Consider the following 16765-nt stretch of genomic DNA (forward strand, 5'->3'; position numbering starts at 1 on the left):
GTCGGTCTGGCTAATTGTCTATACATAGTGGCTGTGAGTGTGTGAGAGATAAGAACACAGAATGATTTGTCCTAAATGTCCTGAGACATTACACTGAGACAACAGAACAGAGCAGGTCAGAACAGAGCAGGTCAGAACAGAGCAGGTCAGAACAGAGCAGGTCAGAACAGAGCAGGTCAGAACAGAGACCTTAATAACTACAGGCGTATCTCTGACACACAACACCTAAGCTACACTCATACACAGTCAGTGTGATACACATGATTTTATCAGCAAAACTAATTCAAATATGACAATCTCTTACAGATCCTAAAGTAAACACAGGTAACCTCCATTTGCTCGGTGGTTTCCTTGTTCATATGTCTAAGTTCATGTCTCTCAACGTCTAGACTCCAAACGGTGCCAGTAGGTCCTGAGTGTCAAGCAGACCAGGGGGGCGAGGCCCGCCGGCTGCCTGAGGAACAGACCAAGGGGCGAGGCCCGCCGGCTGCCTGAGGAACAGACCAAGGGGAGAGGCCCGCCGGCTGTCTGAGGAACAGACCAAGGGGCGAGGCCCGCCGGCTGTCTGAGGAACAGACCAGGGGGGCGAGGCCCGCCGGCTGCCTGAGGAACAGACCAGGGGGGCGAGGCCCGCCGGCTGCCTGAGGAACAGACCAGGGGGTGCGAGGCCCGCCGGCTGCCTGAGGAACAGACCAGGGGGAGAGGCCCGCCGGCTGTCTGAGGAACAGACCAAGGGGAGAGGCCCGCCGGCTGTCTGAGGAACAGACCAAGGGGAGAGGCCCGCCGGCTGTCTGAGGAACAGACCAAGGGGAGAGGCCTGCCGGCTGTCTGAGGAACAGACCAAGGGGAGAGGCCCGCCGGCTGTCTGAGGAACAGACCAAGGGGAGAGGCCCGCTGGCTGTCTGAGGAAGAGACCAAGGGGAGAGGCCCGCTGGCTGTCTGAGGCTGGGCACTCATTTTCCCCCTCTTCCTCTCTTCCAGTCTCCAGGTTTAAAAAAATAATAAAAATTCTTTATATCAACTGTGAAGACAAATAGTGAATATTAGCGAGAGCCTGACAAATTCTCACACAACACGAGGGAGAGAAGGGAGGGACATTTCTTTGAAGAGAGGGAGGGGGGGCTCCAGACTGCCACCATTTAGTTGCATATTGCGACCCTTTGACTCGGATGTGCGTCCGAGTTACATTTTTAATTAGTAACATCAGTGTGAGCTACACATTTTACATGGTCACCTCACTCAAAATGGCCTTTTTTTTTTAGGAGGCTAAAAACATGTTTTCAAGAAAGGATGTGATCAGCTTTATGTAGGTATCATTTTGATTTCTCAGCAACTAAAATAGCAACTATTTTACAACCAAGATATTTGATATGGCTCTGAGATATGGAATGTGCATTGGCCATTGTGACTGCATAGGACTCATTGGGCGGTAGGCTAAAACAACAACAATCTTTAGAAACATTTACTGTTAGATGAATACATGGCTACTGTTATATGTACAGTTAGCAACCTAGCTATTGTGTTTAGAGTTTCCGTTATCCCCTACGATATTAGCACACAAAGATGCAAAGTCATCGACATCAGAACCAAGACAAATCAGAAAATTCTGGAGCCCTATATTTTAACAATAAAATATAATAGCATAATTGTCAACCCAAAATGCATGACAATCACTGGATTAGGTTGTACATGAAAATATTTAGAACCACAACCTGAAAAGATGAAACGATGTATTTCTTAGCGTCTCAGTAGTGTAGTACACATGTGAATAAAGCATTGTGAATGTCTTAGTGGCAGCAGGGGTTAAGGTTAGTCTGGAGGCCTGGAGGGAGGGGTCCACTCACTGGCTGTGCTGCTTACTGATACTGAAGGGTGAGTCAACAAGACGCTCGCCAAGGTGTCGCCAACGTGAGGGTTTAGGCTTCCATGGGAAGGAGTGTGCAACAACTCTGACCTCTCCGCGGCTATAGTCGTAGCCAGGACCTCTCCGCGGCTATAGTCGTAGCCAGGACCTCTCCGCGGCTATAGTCGTAGCCAGGACCTCTCCGCGGCTATAGTCCCAGCCAGGACCTCTCCACAGCTATAGGCCCAGCCAGGACAGGACCTGTCCAAGTCTATAGGCCCAGCCAGGATAGGACCTCTCCACGTCTATAGGCCCAGCCAGGACAGGACCTCTCCACGGCTATAGTCCCAGCCAGGACAGGACCTCTCCACGTCTATAGGCCCAGCCAGGACAGGACCTCTCCACGTCTATAGGCCCAGCCAGGACAGGACCTCTCCACGGCTATAGTCCCAGCCAGGACAGGACCTCTCCACGTCTATAGGCCCAGCCAGGACAGGACCAGCCAGGACCTCTCCACGTCTATAGGCCCAGCCAGGACAGGACCTCTCCAAGTCTAAAGGCCCAGCCAGGACAGGACCTCTCCAAGTCTATAGGCCCAGCCAGGACTGGACCTCTCCATGTCTATAGGCCCAGCCAGGACAGGACCTCTCCATGTCTATAGGCCCAGCCAGGACAGGACAGGACCTCTCCACGGCTATAGGCCCAGCCAGGACAGGACCTCTCCAAGTCTATAGTCCCAGCCAGGACAGGACCTCTCCAAGTCTATAGTCTCAGCCAGGACAGGACCTCTCCAAGTCTATAGGCCCAGCCAGGACAGGACCTCTCCAAGTCTATAGGCCCAGCCAGGACAGGAGCTCTCCAAGTCTATAGGCCCAGCCATTTTTCATTGGGTCAACACTCTTGGATTGGACTGCTGAGGACGGAGGTAAAGTCATTTTCTCTGATGAATCCCCTTTCCGATTGTTTGGGGTATTAGGAAAAAATCTTGTCTGGAGAAGACAAGGTGAGCACTACCATCAGTCCTGTGTCATGCCAACAGTAAAGCATCCTGAGACCATTCATGTGTGGGGTTGCTTCTCAGCCAAGGGAGTGGGCTCACTCACAATACTCCCTCAGAACACAGCCATGAATAAAGAATGGTACCAACACATCCTCCGAGAGCAACTTCTCCCAACCATCCAGGAACAGTTTGGTGATGAACAATGCCTTTTCCAGCATGATGGAGCACCTTGCCATAAGGCAAAAGTGACAAGTGGTTCGGGGAACAAAACATCGATATTTTTGGTCCATGGCCAGGAAACTCCCCAGACCTTAATCCCATTGAGAACTTGTTGTCAATGCTCAAGAGGCGGGTGGACAAACAAAAACCCACATTCTGACAAACTCCAAGCATTGATTATGCAAGAATGAGCTGCCATCAGTCAGGATGTGGACCAGAAGTTAATTGACAGCATGCCAGGACGGATTGCAGAGGTCTTGAAAAAGAAGGGTCAACACTGCAAATATTGATTCTTTGCATCAACTTTGTGTAATTGTCAATAAAAGCCTTTAACACTTATGAAATGCTTGTATTTATACTTCAGTATCCATAGTAACATCTGACAAAAATATCTAAAGACACTGAAGCAGCAGACTTTGTGGAAATTAATATTTGTGTCATTCTCAACTTTTGGCCACGACTGTACAAACGGATGTATTTATGGCATTGGCATTTCATATTAATTAACCATATGAGAGAATGCAGGACCTGTCCAAGTCTATAGGCCCAGCCAGGACAGGACCTCTCCACGTCTATAGGCCCAGCCAGGACAGGACCTCTCCACGTCTAAAGGCAATGTGAATGTCTTAGTGGCAGCAGGGGTTAAGGTTAGTCTGGAGGCCTGGAGGGAGGGGTCCACTCACTGGCTGTGCTGCTTACTGATACTGAAGGGTGAGTCAACAAGACGCTCGCCAAGGTGTCGCCAACGTGAGGGTTTAGGCTTCCATGGGAAGGAGTGTGCAACAATTCTGACCTCTCCGCGGCTATAGTCCCAGCCAGGACCTCTCCGCGGCTATAGTCCCAGCCAGGACCTCTCCGCGGCCTCTCCGCGGCTATGGTGGAACAAACTCCCTCACGACGCCAGGACAGCGGAGTCAATCACCACCTTCCGGAGACACCTGAAACCCCACCTCTTCAAGGAATACCTAGGATAGGATAAAGTAATCCTTCTCACCCCCCCCCTTAAATGATTTAGATGCACTATTGTAAAGTGGCTGTTCCACTGGATGTCAGAAGGTGAATTCACCAATTTGTAAGTCGCTCTGGATAAGAGCGTCTGCTAAATGACTTAAATGTAAATGTAAATGCAGAGTCCACATTCGGCTAATTGATTACTGTGTGTGTGTGTGTGTGTGTGTTGGGGGGCCGCCGTTGGGAGCGTACGACTGCGTGGCCATGAATGCCTCCAACACCATTACTAAGTTATTGTGATCGTCGACGGCGACGAGACAGCCTATCGGAAGGAGGTTAGAGCCCTGGCACAGCGGTGCCGGGGAAACATCCCTCAACGTCAGCAAAACAAAGGAGCTGATGGTGGACGCCAGGAGACAGTGGAAGCAGCATGGACAGGACTGCAGTGGAGAGGGTGAAAAGGGGCCTGTTCCCCAGCGTGCACCTCACTGAGGACACGGTCCAATCACACCACCACCGTGGTGAAGAAGGCGCAGCAGCACCTCTTCAACCTCGGGCGGCTGAAGACATTCGGCATGGGCCCGCTGGGGGCGAGCTCCCGGCCCTCCAGGACATCTACACCAGGCAGTGTCTGAGGAAGGCATGAAAGATCCTCAAGGACCCCAGTCACCCAAGCCACGGACCATCTGGCAAGCAGTAGTGGAGTATCGGGTCTCGGCACAACAGACAGTTTCTACCACCAGGCCATCAGACTGCTGGAAAGCTCAACCTAGCGGTCTTCCTGCACAGACCTGCACCTTAGAGACTATATGCACCTTAGAGACTATATGCACCTTAGAGACTATATGCACCTTAGAGACTATATGCACCTTAGAGACTATATGCACCTTAGAGACTATATGCACCTTAGAGACTATATGCACCTTAGAGACTATATGCACCAGACATTATTTGCACTGACTATCCACACATCCGACTATCCACACATCCAACCCTCACACACACACACACACACACACTTCGATTATACAGACTAATATTGACTTTATACTGGTAAAGGCTACCACTTCAACTACTTGTTATTTTCCCCTCGACTCTTGTCATTGTTATTATTGATTCATGTTGTGTAATGCTGAGAGAGCTTAGCACACAGGCACTTCCCTGCACCTTTAATAACTGCTGTTCACTGGGTATGTGACCAATACATTTCAATTGATCAGTAAACATACATCCGTTCAGCACACTGCCTGACCTATGCAGGGCATCAATTCACTGCATCAGGGATTCCCTGCCCTCCTCTCAGCCCTTCCTCATCTCCTCTCCTCTCCTCTCCTCTCCTCTCATCTCCTCTCCTAGCCGTCGTCTGTAGGCCTATGAGATATGTTGCTAGCAAAATACACTTTTGCTCCAAACCATCCATGTTACACAGCTGCATTGACTGATATAACGTTCGGAAAACATTAGTGAAACCTTATAATAGTCAGAATGTGTCTCCTTTAACAGACTTGGCTTGATTGTAATGTACGCATATGTGGAGGACTGTTAAAACTAGTGTGGACATAAAGTCATCTGTTGACAAAAAAAATGGTTCAACGAAATACACCATGGATAGTGAATTAAAGCTAGCTATTGCTGTCATATTGATGTGCTAATACTCCGATGCAATGCAAGTGGGCAATTCCATGGTAAGGGAATTACGCGGAGACTTTTCACTGTAAAATGTATGTCCAACAAATACAACTCTATGCACAATGACCTTGGACTATATCGTTGTTTAAAGACGATGAAACAAGCAAGACAGCTAGTCAGCCAGCCAGCTGGCTAGCGCTTTGGCTAGCCTAGCTACAATATGCTAGCTGTCAACTCACCCCTCTCTCGACGCCTGCTGTCTATGAAGAATAAAACAGTCCGGAAAGTGACCACCGTGCATAAACCCAACTGTCACGACGTGCTCTCGCTACCTGTCGCCAGTAACCTCCCGTTTCGCCGTGCATGAGGTATCTGTTTGCTGAATATCATCGGTTTAGTAACGCAAGCAGCATCCGAACATCCTCTCACCTGCTCTTTTCTTCTCCGCTGGTTGGGTGGGAACGAAGCACCCACGAGAAGTGAACCGACAACCTCACAGTGGCGCATGCGCAAAGCCGGTATCACATCTCATGTTCACCTTTCATGGTAGCAGACGACAGATAATACGAAACTGTAATCGCAACATTGTATCTAAAATAATAACTTGCAACATTGTATCCGACTATTTGACTATGATATTGCATGCAATGCATGCGCCAATAGTTATATACTTCACAATGAAATGTGTGTTTCCTTCTGATGTGATGTAAGATCTCTACATCGACAATGATTTATTACTGTTGATCATCTATTAGGCCCTAGCAGGCTAATCTATTGATCATAGATGGGAGTATGTTCTACCAGTATAAGGCATGCATTTATTTTGTTATTTGTAAAAAATAAAAATAAAAATGTTTACCCCTTTTTTATTCGCAATTTCGTGATATCCAATTGGTAGTTACAGTCTTGTCCCGTCGCTGCATCTCCCGTGCATTTCTGTGAGCCTGCTTTATTGTTTGCCATGATAATTAGGTCAACAGCGCCGTCTGCTGGACACAGTTTTAGGTCTCATGTTGTGAGGGATATTTGATAGCATATGAATAATGCAAAAAAAGGATGCGATACATTCGAGAAGGTAATAAACAACTTTAAGGAGTCTTTGACATTTCCATTTCTACAACGCATCTGACTTCCTGCATTCATATGCACTACTATAAACCACATATTTATGAGGCTTTTTCTATAAAAATGTGTCCAAATATATCTATATAATAATAATATTACAATAAATATTAAATCCCAAAGAAGTTCCCATTGATTACTTTGCTTTTTAAAAATGTAGGAGCTGGTATGCTGTATAGGCTTGCACGCAGGGATAAATGTCGTCTCTCTCTACATCAGCAGGTCATTATGTGTTTATTCCACCGCCATGACATAGTGCGCATCTTATTCCACCGCCATGACATAGTGCGCATCTTATTCCACCGCCATGACATGGTGCGCATTTTATTCCACCGCAATGACATGGTGGGCATCTTGCCCAGACAGCCATAGCCAGGAGCGCACTGGCAGCTGGACTGACAGACAGACACAGACAGACGACCAGCTAAATGTGGCCAGGACGGTCACCTGATGATTGCTCAATCTTGACTCACGATTCAGGAATACACTATATTACACCTAAAGCAACAACAACAAGCAATGTGATTTAGATTTGGTACAAAAGGTATGTGTGAAAAAATGTATACTTTTATTATTGTTTTTAATAACGTTATTTCTTATCCACGTAACATGGAAATAATGGTTATTTTGACTGGTTATTATTGTGTTATGACATCTTGACTTAAGAGCGGAACAAATGCGGAACATTTTTTTAGATATCAATTAAAGTCAGCTACATTCACAACCGGTAAGGACAAGGGAGTGTCTGTCAACTAAGTGTAAATTGGATGACGAGGTAGTTTTTCTGCAGTGATTGAAGGAAGATGACGGTGACCTACTCCAGTAAAGTCGCCAACGCCACGTTCTTCGGTTTCCATAGACTTCTACTGCGATGGAGAGGCAGCATCTACAAACTGCTTTATCGGGAGTTCATAGTCTTTGTACTGTTATATACCTTGGTGAGCCTCGTTTACAGGTAGGCATAACATTAAGCTATTAAGGGTTTTTCCTTAAAATCATTAGTATTGTCACAAATACAAGTCCTCGGTGATATGAAATATGAATCATATAATTGTTATGTTATGTGTGTATGTATATTATATAACAGTATCTATTATCTGATTTTAATCTGTTTATAACTGTGATTACAAATGAAGATGTAATATGAGCCTTTGATTTGACTTTGCATGATGGGGTCCATAATTGATTAGTATCGCTGTGATATATCAATAACTGCATGTGAACAAATCTATAATGTTACTTAATTAATTAACACATCTGTCAATCTAGACTTGCTCTCTCAGACCCTGAAAAGCGTTTCTTTGAAAAGTTGGCTCTTCACTGTAACAAGTATGCAGAACAGATTCCAGTCACGTTTGTGCTTGGTAAGTCAGTACAACTTGTGCAGGTTGATATCAGCGCATGCGCGCTGAGTAGTTTATAGTATTAGCCTATTAACTCTATGAGCTACTAGCGCTGTGCTGAGATGAGAATGCCTGTTTCTACCTGAATACTGTAGAGGTGCTTTCCAGATGTGCTGAAAGTGCTTTACAATTTAAGTGGCAAATTCACCTCATCCGCAACCCCATGTGTAGCTTGCCTGGCGACCCAAACTCTTCGCTCCAGCCAAACGCTACGCCACGCCCACAGATGGAGCGAACATAGGAGCAGCGGAAGAATTCCGTTTGAGTCGTCGGGCAAATGTGTATCAGCCTCCTAAAAACAGAATGACAACAGTGCAATACTTTCTCGATCACCACACACACGCGCACGCACGCACGCACGCACGCACAAACACCGACACACACCCACTGCGTTAACTGTCTGACTTGCTTGCTACTATCCAACCAAATGAACCCAACTAATCCTCAACAGTGCCAGGCAACAAACTAATGATCGTGATTTGTCAACCCTTACTTAATAACAGAAGCTCTCCCGACAGACACTGATTCCAGTGGGGAAATGAACTGGTGATTGAGTTAATGGAAGGAAATCATTAGGAGTCGGACCAAAGCAGGGAAAGAGGGATATTGTTGGGTTTGCTTGGGTGCTGGAGTGCTTTGCATGGCATATCAGATTGTTGCTTAATAGTGTTGTGCTTCTGTGTGACCGGCACAAAGTGGCTTTCATGACATTTATGTATCTCAGTTTATGTCAATAAAATATTGATATGGACTGGGATGAAGTTGCCCTAGACAATGATCGAGGGGTCAATTTTCTGTTTTGAGCTTGAGGCTCAAATGTAGCCTGAAGAGTACTGCACTATGTAGAAAATTAAATGTCATTTCGGAAGCAGCCCTTCTCAACCCAAACCTCATCCTTGGTTGCTACTGTAGTCATACCTGACAAAATACTGTTTAGACTTACTGTAGATCAGGGCTTTCCAACCCTGTTCCTGGAGAGCTAGCCCTTCCAACCCTGTTCCTGAAACTCCAACCCTGTTCCTGGAGAGCTACCATCCGGTAGGTTTTCACTCTATTGCACTATTGTAAAGTGGCTGTTCCACTGGATGTCAGAAGGTGAATTCACCAATTTGTAAGTCGCTCTGGATAAGAGCGTCTGCTAAATGACTTAAATGTAATGTAAATGAACAGGGTTGGAGTTAAAACCTACAGGAGGCTATCTCTACAGGAACAGGGTTGGAGTTAAAACCTACAGGAGGCTCTCTCTCCAGGAACAGGGTTGGAGTTAAAACCTACAGGAGGGTATCTCTCCAGGAACAGGGTTGGAGTTAAAACCTACAGGAGGGTATCTCTCCAGGAACAGGGTTGGAGTTTAAAACCTACAGGAGGCTATCTCTACAGGAACAGGGTGGAGTTAAAACCTGATGCTGATATCTACAGGAGGCTCCTCCCTGGGTTGGAGTTAAAACCTACAGGAGTCATCTCTCCAGGAACAGGGTTGGAGTTAAAACCTACAGGAGGCTATCCCAGGAACAGGGTGGAGTTAAAACCTAGATGAGGAACAGGGTGGAGGGTATCTGGGTTGGAGTTAAAACCTACAGGATATCTCTCCAGGAACAGGGTTGGAGTTAAAACCTACAGGAATGTATCTCTCCAGGAACAGGGTTGGAGTTTAAAACCTTTAGGAGGATGTAGAGCCCTGGTGTAGATGATGCTGATATCTCCTCCTCCCTGCAGGTTTCTACGTCACACTGGTGTAGATGATGCTGATATCTCCTCCTCCCTGCAGGTTTCTACGTCACCCTGGTGTAGATGATGCTGATATCTCCTCCTCCCTGCAGGTCTCTACGTCACCCTGGTGTAGATGATGCTGATATCTCCTCCTCCCTGCAGGTCTCTACGTCACCCTGGTGTAGATGATGCTGATATCTCCTCCTCCCTGCAGGTTTCTACGTCACCCTGGTGTAGATGATGCTGATATCTCCTCCTCCCTGCAGGTTTCTACGTCACCCTGGTGTAGATGATGCTGATATCTCCTCCTCCCTGCAGGTCTCTACATCACCCTGGTGTAGATGATGCTGATATCTCCTCCTCCCTGCAGGTTTCTACGTCACCCTGGTGTAGATGATGCTGATATCTCCTCCTCCCTGCAGGTTTCTAGGTCACCCTGGTGTTGATGATGCTGATATCTCCTGCAGGTTTCTACGTGGTGTTGATGATGCTGATATCTCCTCCTCCCTGCAGGTCTCTACATCACCCTGGTGTAGATGATGCTGATATCTCCTCCCCCTGCAGGTTTCTACGTCACCCTGGTGTTGATGATGCTGATATCTCCTCCTCCCTGCAGGTTTCTAGATGAGATGATGCTGATATCTCCTCCTCCCTGCAGGTTTCTACGTCACCCTGGTGTAGATGATGCTGATATCTCCTCCTCCCTGCAGGTTTCTACGCACCCTGGTGTTGATGCTGATATCTCCTCCTCCCTGCAGGTTTCTATCACCCTGGTGTAGATGATGCTGATATCTCCTCCTCCCTGCAGGTTTCTACGTCACCCTGGTGTAGATGATGCTGATATCTCCTCCTCCCTGCAGGTTTCTACGTCACCCTGGTGTAGATGATGCTGATATCTCCTCCTCCCTGCAGGTTTCTACGTCACCCTGGTGTAGATGATGCTGATATCTCCTCCTCCCTGCAGGTTTTTACGTCACCCTGGTGTAGATGATGCTGATATCTCCTCCTCCCTGCAGGTTTCTACATCACCCTGGTGTAGATGATGCTGATATCTCCTCCTCCCTGCAGGTTTCTACGTCACCCTGGTGTAGATGATGCTGATATCTCCTCCTCCCTGCAGGTTTCTACGTCACCCTGGTGGTCAACCGTTGGTGGAACCAGTTTGTGAATCTGCCTTGGCCCGACCGCCTCATGTTCCTTGTCTCCAGCTGTGTTCACGGCCACGACGAGCAGGGCCGCCTCCTCAGACGCACGCTGATGCGCTACGTCAACCTCACCTCACTGCTCATCTTCCGCTCCGTCAGCACCGCCGTCTGTAAGAGATTCCCCACCATGGATCATGTGGTGGAGGCAGGTACGACCCCAAGGGGATAACGGAATGCAAATAGATGGGGTCAGGAGGGTCAGGAGAAAACTAATTTTGACAGATAGATTCTGTACATAACGTCACGGACCAAGTAGTGGAAGCAGGTACCTCAATGACATGCGCTTGGTCTTACCTGACCCCAATAGAATACACATAGGTGGGGTCAAAGGTCGACCAGGTTTGGTTTACAGGTTTGGTTCAGATCAAGTGTTCTCTCAACCTTCAGTAGGTCAGGTTCAGATCAAGAAAAAAATACTTTTATCCCTTTTTCTCCCCAATTTCTAATTGGTAGTTACAGTCTTGTCTCATCGCTGCAACTCCCGTACGGACTTGGGAGAGGCGAAGGTCGAGAGCCGTGTGTCCTCCGAAACACAACCCAACCAAGCCGCACTGCTTCTTGACACAATTCTCAATTAACCCGGAAGCCTGCCGCACCAGTGTGTCGGAGGAAACGCTGACCATGTCAGTGTGCACTGTGCCTGGACCACCATAGGAGTTGCTAGAGCACGATGGGACAAGAACATCCCTGCGGGCCAAACCCTCCACTAACCCGGACGACGCTGGGCCAATTGTGCACCAGCCGGTCACGGTCTCGAACCAGGATCTCTAGTGGCACAGCCTTAGACCACTGGGCCTGGTCTCAAACCAGGATCTCTAGTGACAGCCTGCCAGGATCTCTAGTGGCACAGCCTTAGACCACTGGGCCTGGTCTCAAACCAGGATCTCTAGTGGCACAGCCTTGACCACTGGGCCTGGTCTCGAACCAGGATCTCTAGTGGCACAGCCTTAGACCACTGGGCCTGGTCTCGAACCAGGATCTCTAGTGGCACAGCCTTAGACCACTGAGCCTGGTCTCAACAGGATCTCTAGTGGCACAGCCTTAGACCACTGAGCCTGGTCTCGAACCAGGATCTCTAGTGGCACAGCCTTAGACCACTGGGCCTGGTCTCGAACCAGGATCTCTAGTGGCACAGCCTTAGACCACTGGGCCTGGTCTCGAACCAGGATCTCTAGTGGCACAGCCTTAGACCACTGGGCCTGGTCTCGAACCAGGATCTCTAGTGGCACAGCCTTAGACCACTGGGCCTGGTCTCGAACCAGGATCTCTAGTGGCACAGCCTTAGACCACTGAGCCTGGTCTCGAACCAGGATCTCTAGTGGCACAGCCTTAGACCACTGAGCCTGGTCTCGAACCAGGATCTCTAGTGGCACAGCCTTAGACCACTGAGCCTGGTCTCGAACCAGGATCTCTAGTGGCACAGCCTTAGACCACTGGGCCTGGTCTCGAACCAGGAGCTCTAGTGGCACAGCCTTAGACCACTGGGCCTGGTCTCGAACCAGGATCTCTAGTGGCACAGCCTTAGACCACTGGGCCTGGTCTCGAACCAGGATCTCTAGTGGCACAGCCTTAGACCACTGAGCCACTCGGGAGACATAAGTGTTTTATTGGTAAACAGGATGCATGACATGTGAGAGTTCAACAAGGATCTGTAACTGGATCTTCTAGAACCATCTTTTCATTTCCTTCTTCAGTTTCTTTGGACTACCCAGGATCAGCCAAGTCATTAGGATTCAGTGATTGAATTAGACCTACTAAACGCCTTGTTTCCTCTAACCACTAGTATTCCCCTAGTACTGCTGTATCCACACCTCCCCCGATCCTCCCCTCCTCCTTCCACTCCTCCACCCCCCCCCCCTCCTCCTTCTCCTCTTCCTCCTCCTCCCCTACTCCTCCTCCACTCCTCCACCTCCCCCCTACCCTCCTCCTCCTCCTCCTCCTCCTCCCCCTACTCCTCCCCCTCCTCCACCCCCCTACCCCCTCCTCCTTCTCCTCTTCCTCCTCCTCCCCCTACTCCTCCTTCCACTCCTCCACCTCCCCCTACCCCCCTCCTCCTTCTCCTCCCTCCCCCTCTCCTCCCACCTCCTCCTCCCCTTACTCCTCCTTCCACTCCTCCACCTTCTTCCCACTTCTCCCCCTTCTCCCCTCCTCCTCTTCCTTCTCCTCTTCCTCCCCCTTCCTCCTCCTCCCCCCCCCTCTCTTCCTCCTCCTCTCCTCCTCCTCTTCCTCCCCCTCTTCCTCTTCCTCCTCTTCTTCCTCCTTCTCCTCCTCCCCTTGTCCTCTTCACCCCCTCCTCCCCCCTCACCTTCACCCACCTTCTCCCCCTCCCTTCATCCCCCTCCTCCCCCCTCATCCTCCTTCTCCTCCTCCCCCTCCTCCTCTTCACCCCCCCCTCCCCCTCCTCCTCCTCCCCTCCTCCTCTTCACCCACCTCCTCCCCCGTCCCTTCATCCCCCTCATCCTCATCCCCTCCTCCTCTTCACCTCCTCCCCCTCCTCTCCTCCCCCTCCCTCTTCCCCCTCCTCCCCTCCCCTTCACCCCCCTCCTCCCCCTCCTCCTCCTCCTCCTCTCCTCACCCCTTCTCCTCCCCCCCCCCTCCTCTTCACCCCCTCCTCCTCCTCCTCCTCCTCCTCCCTCCTCCTCCTCCTCTTCACCCCTCCTTCTCCTCCTCCTCCTCCTCACCTCCTTCTCCTCCTCCCCTTCTCCTCTTCACACCCCTCCTCCTCCTCCTTCTCCTCTTCACCCCCCCTCCTCTCCCTCCTCTTCACCCCCTCCTCCTCCTCTTCTTCACCCCCCCCTTCTCCTCCTCCCTGCAGGCTTCATGACTCCAGAAGAGAGGAAGATCTTTGATGCTGTCAAGTCTCCCCACCTGAAGTACTGGATCCCTGTGGTGTGGTTTTCTAACATGGCGTCCAGGGCTCGGACGGAGGGGCGCATCAAGGACAGCGTGGACCTTCAGACCATCCTCAACGTGAGTATGGCAGTAGCTTCAACAGGCATAGATAGATAAAGTATACCTGCCACAGGAACCAGAGGAGACATTTTGGCTCTGAATCCTGCAGAGGTTGTAGTCTGGACCACGTGGACCTTCAGACCATCCTCGACGTGAGTATGGCAGTTAGCGGAGCAAAGCAGAGATATACCAGGAAACAGAGGAAACACGGAGTCTAATCCCGCTCTAAATAGAGGAGATTGACTCCATTTTGGCTCTGAAGAGTTACTGGATACCTTGAGGACAGGAAGGAACGATACAATCCTAAAAACAGCCAACAGGGTACATGCCTCGAGGACAGGAAGGAACGATACAATCCTAAAAACAGCCTCGAGGACAGGAAGGAACGATACAATCCTAAAAACAGTCAACAGGGTACAGCCTCGAGGACAGGGGGGAAACGATACAATCCTAAAAACAGCCAACAGGGTACGGGATGCCTCGGGACAGGAAGGAACCAATCCTAAAAATAGCCTGAGGACAGGAAGGAACGATAGAATCCCCTAAAAACAGCCTTGAGGACAGGAAGGAACGATCAATCCTAAAACAGCCAACAGGGTACGGGATGCCTCGAGGACAGGAAGGAACGATACAATCCTAAAAACAGCCTGGAGGACAGGAAGGAACGATACAATCCTAAAAACAAACAGGGTACGGGAGCCTCGAGGACAGGAAGGAACGATACAATCCTAAAAAACAGCCTCGGGACAGGAAGGAACGATACAATCCTAAAAACAGCCTCGAGGACAGGAAGGAACGATACAATCCTAAAAACAGCCAACAGGACGGGATGCCTTCAGGACAGGAAGGAACGATACAATCCTAAAAACAGCCAACAGGGTACGGGAGGCCTCGAGGACAGGAAGGAAGGAACGATACAATCCTAAAAACAGCCTCGAGGACAGGAAGGAACGATACAATCCTAAAAACCGCCAACAGGGTACGGGAGGCCTCGAGGACAGGAAGGAACAATACAATCCTAAAAACAGCCAACAGGGTACGGGATGCCTTGAGGACAGGAAGGAACGATACAATCCTAAAAACAGCCTTGAGGACATGAAGGGACGATACAATCCTAAAAACAGCCAACAGGGTACGGGAGGCCTCGAGGACAGGAAGGAACGATACAATCCTAAAAACAGCCTTGAGGACATGAAGGAACGATACAATCCTAAAAACAGCCAACAGGGTACGGGAGGCCTTAAGGACAGGAAGGAACGATACAATCCTAAAAACAGCCAACAGGGTACGGGAGGCCTTGAGGACAGGAAGGAAGGAACGATACAATCCTAAAAACAGCCAACAGGGTACGGGAGGCCTCGAGGACAGGAAGGAAGGAACGATACAATCCTAAAAACAGCCTCGAGGACAGGAAGGAACGATACAATCCTAAAAACCGCCAACAGGGTACGGGAGGCCTCGAGGACAGGAAGGAAGGAACGATACAATCCTAAAAACAGCCAACAGGGTACGGGATGCCTTGAGGACAGGAAGGAACGATACAATCCTAAAAACAGCCTTGAGGACATGAAGGGACGATACAATCCTAAAAACAGCCAACAGGGTACGGGATGCCTCGAGGACAGGAAGGAACGATACAATCCTAAAAACAGCCTTGAGGACATGAAGGAACGATACAATCCTAAAAACAGCCAACAGGGTACGGGAGGCCTCGAGGACAGGAAGGAACGATACAATCCTAAAAACAACCAACAGGGTACGGGAGGCCTCGAGGACAGGAAGGAAGGAACGATACAATCCTAAAAACAGCCTCGAGGACAGGAAGGAACGATACAATCCTAAAAACAGCCTCGAGGACAGGAAGGAACGATACAATCCTAAAAACAGCCTCGAGGACAGGAAGGAACGATACAATCCTAAAAACAACCAACAGGGTACGGGATGCCTCGAGGACAGGAAGGAACGATACAATCCTAAAAACAACCAACAGGGTACGGGAGGCCTCGAGGACAGGAAGGAACGATACAATCCTAAAAACAGCCAACAGGGTACGGGATGCCTCGAGGACAGGAAGGAACGATACAATCCTAAAAACAACCAACAGGGTACGGGAGGCCTCGAGGACAGGAAGGAACGATACAATCCTAAAAACAGCCAACAGGGTACGGGATGCCTCGAGGACAGGAAGGAACGATACAATCCTAAAAACAGCCAACAGGGTACGGGATGCCTCGAGGACAGGAAGGAATGATACAATCCTAAAAACAGCCTCGAGGACAGGAAGGAAGGAACGATTCAATCCTAAAAACAGCCTCGAGGACAGGAAGGAACGATACAATCCTAAAACAGCCAACAGGGTACGGGATGCCTCGAGGACAGGAAGGAACGATACAATCCTAAAAACAGCCAACAGGGTACGGGATGCCTTGAGGACAGGAAGGAACGATGCAATCCTAAAAACAGCCAACAGGGTACGGGATGCCTCGAGGACAGGAAGGAACGATACAATCCTAAAAACAGCCTCGAGGACAGGAAGGAATGTTACAATCCTAAAAACAGCCAACAGGGTACGGGAGGCCTCGAGGACAGGAAGGAACGATACAATCCTAAAAACAGTCAACAGGGTACGGGAGGCCTCGAGGACAGGAAGGAAGGAACAATACAATCCTAAAAACAGTCAACAGGGTACGGGATGCCTCGAGGACAGGAAGGCATGATACAATCCTAAAAA

The 16765-nt window shown here is 49.3% G+C and overlaps 2 protein-coding genes across 4 annotated transcripts in view; one reads left to right on the plus strand and one right to left on the minus strand.

Annotated features, from left to right (window-relative positions):
• Nucleotides 1–6127, minus strand: part of LOC135530085 (rab-3A-interacting protein-like) — a 77101-nt gene extending 70974 nt beyond the window's left edge. For 2 of the 3 annotated variants that reach the window (XM_064958474.1, XM_064958472.1), the window contains exon 1: nt 5882–6114. The gene's annotated coding sequence lies outside the window, so the exon portion shown is untranslated. Of the gene's footprint in view, nt 1–5881 lie in introns of all 3 variants that reach the window. The other variant, XM_064958473.1, reaches the window with a different exon arrangement.
• A 1066-nt stretch (nt 6128–7193) lies between these two features.
• Nucleotides 7194–16765, plus strand: part of LOC135530083 (bestrophin-3-like) — a 20136-nt gene continuing 10564 nt past the window's right edge. Inside the window, exons 1-5 of the mRNA XM_064958470.1 lie at nt 7194–7308; nt 7555–7719; nt 8034–8128; nt 10998–11231; nt 13898–14052. Coding sequence (XP_064814542.1) covers nt 7568–7719; nt 8034–8128; nt 10998–11231; nt 13898–14052 — 636 coding nt within the window. The 5' untranslated portion in view covers nt 7194–7308; nt 7555–7567. The remainder of the gene's footprint in view (nt 7309–7554; nt 7720–8033; nt 8129–10997; nt 11232–13897; nt 14053–16765) is intronic.

This window comes from Oncorhynchus masou, unplaced genomic scaffold, assembly GCF_036934945.1.
Source record: "Oncorhynchus masou masou isolate Uvic2021 unplaced genomic scaffold, UVic_Omas_1.1 unplaced_scaffold_1251, whole genome shotgun sequence".
In the NCBI taxonomy this organism is placed as follows: domain Eukaryota; kingdom Metazoa; phylum Chordata; class Actinopteri; order Salmoniformes; family Salmonidae; genus Oncorhynchus; species Oncorhynchus masou.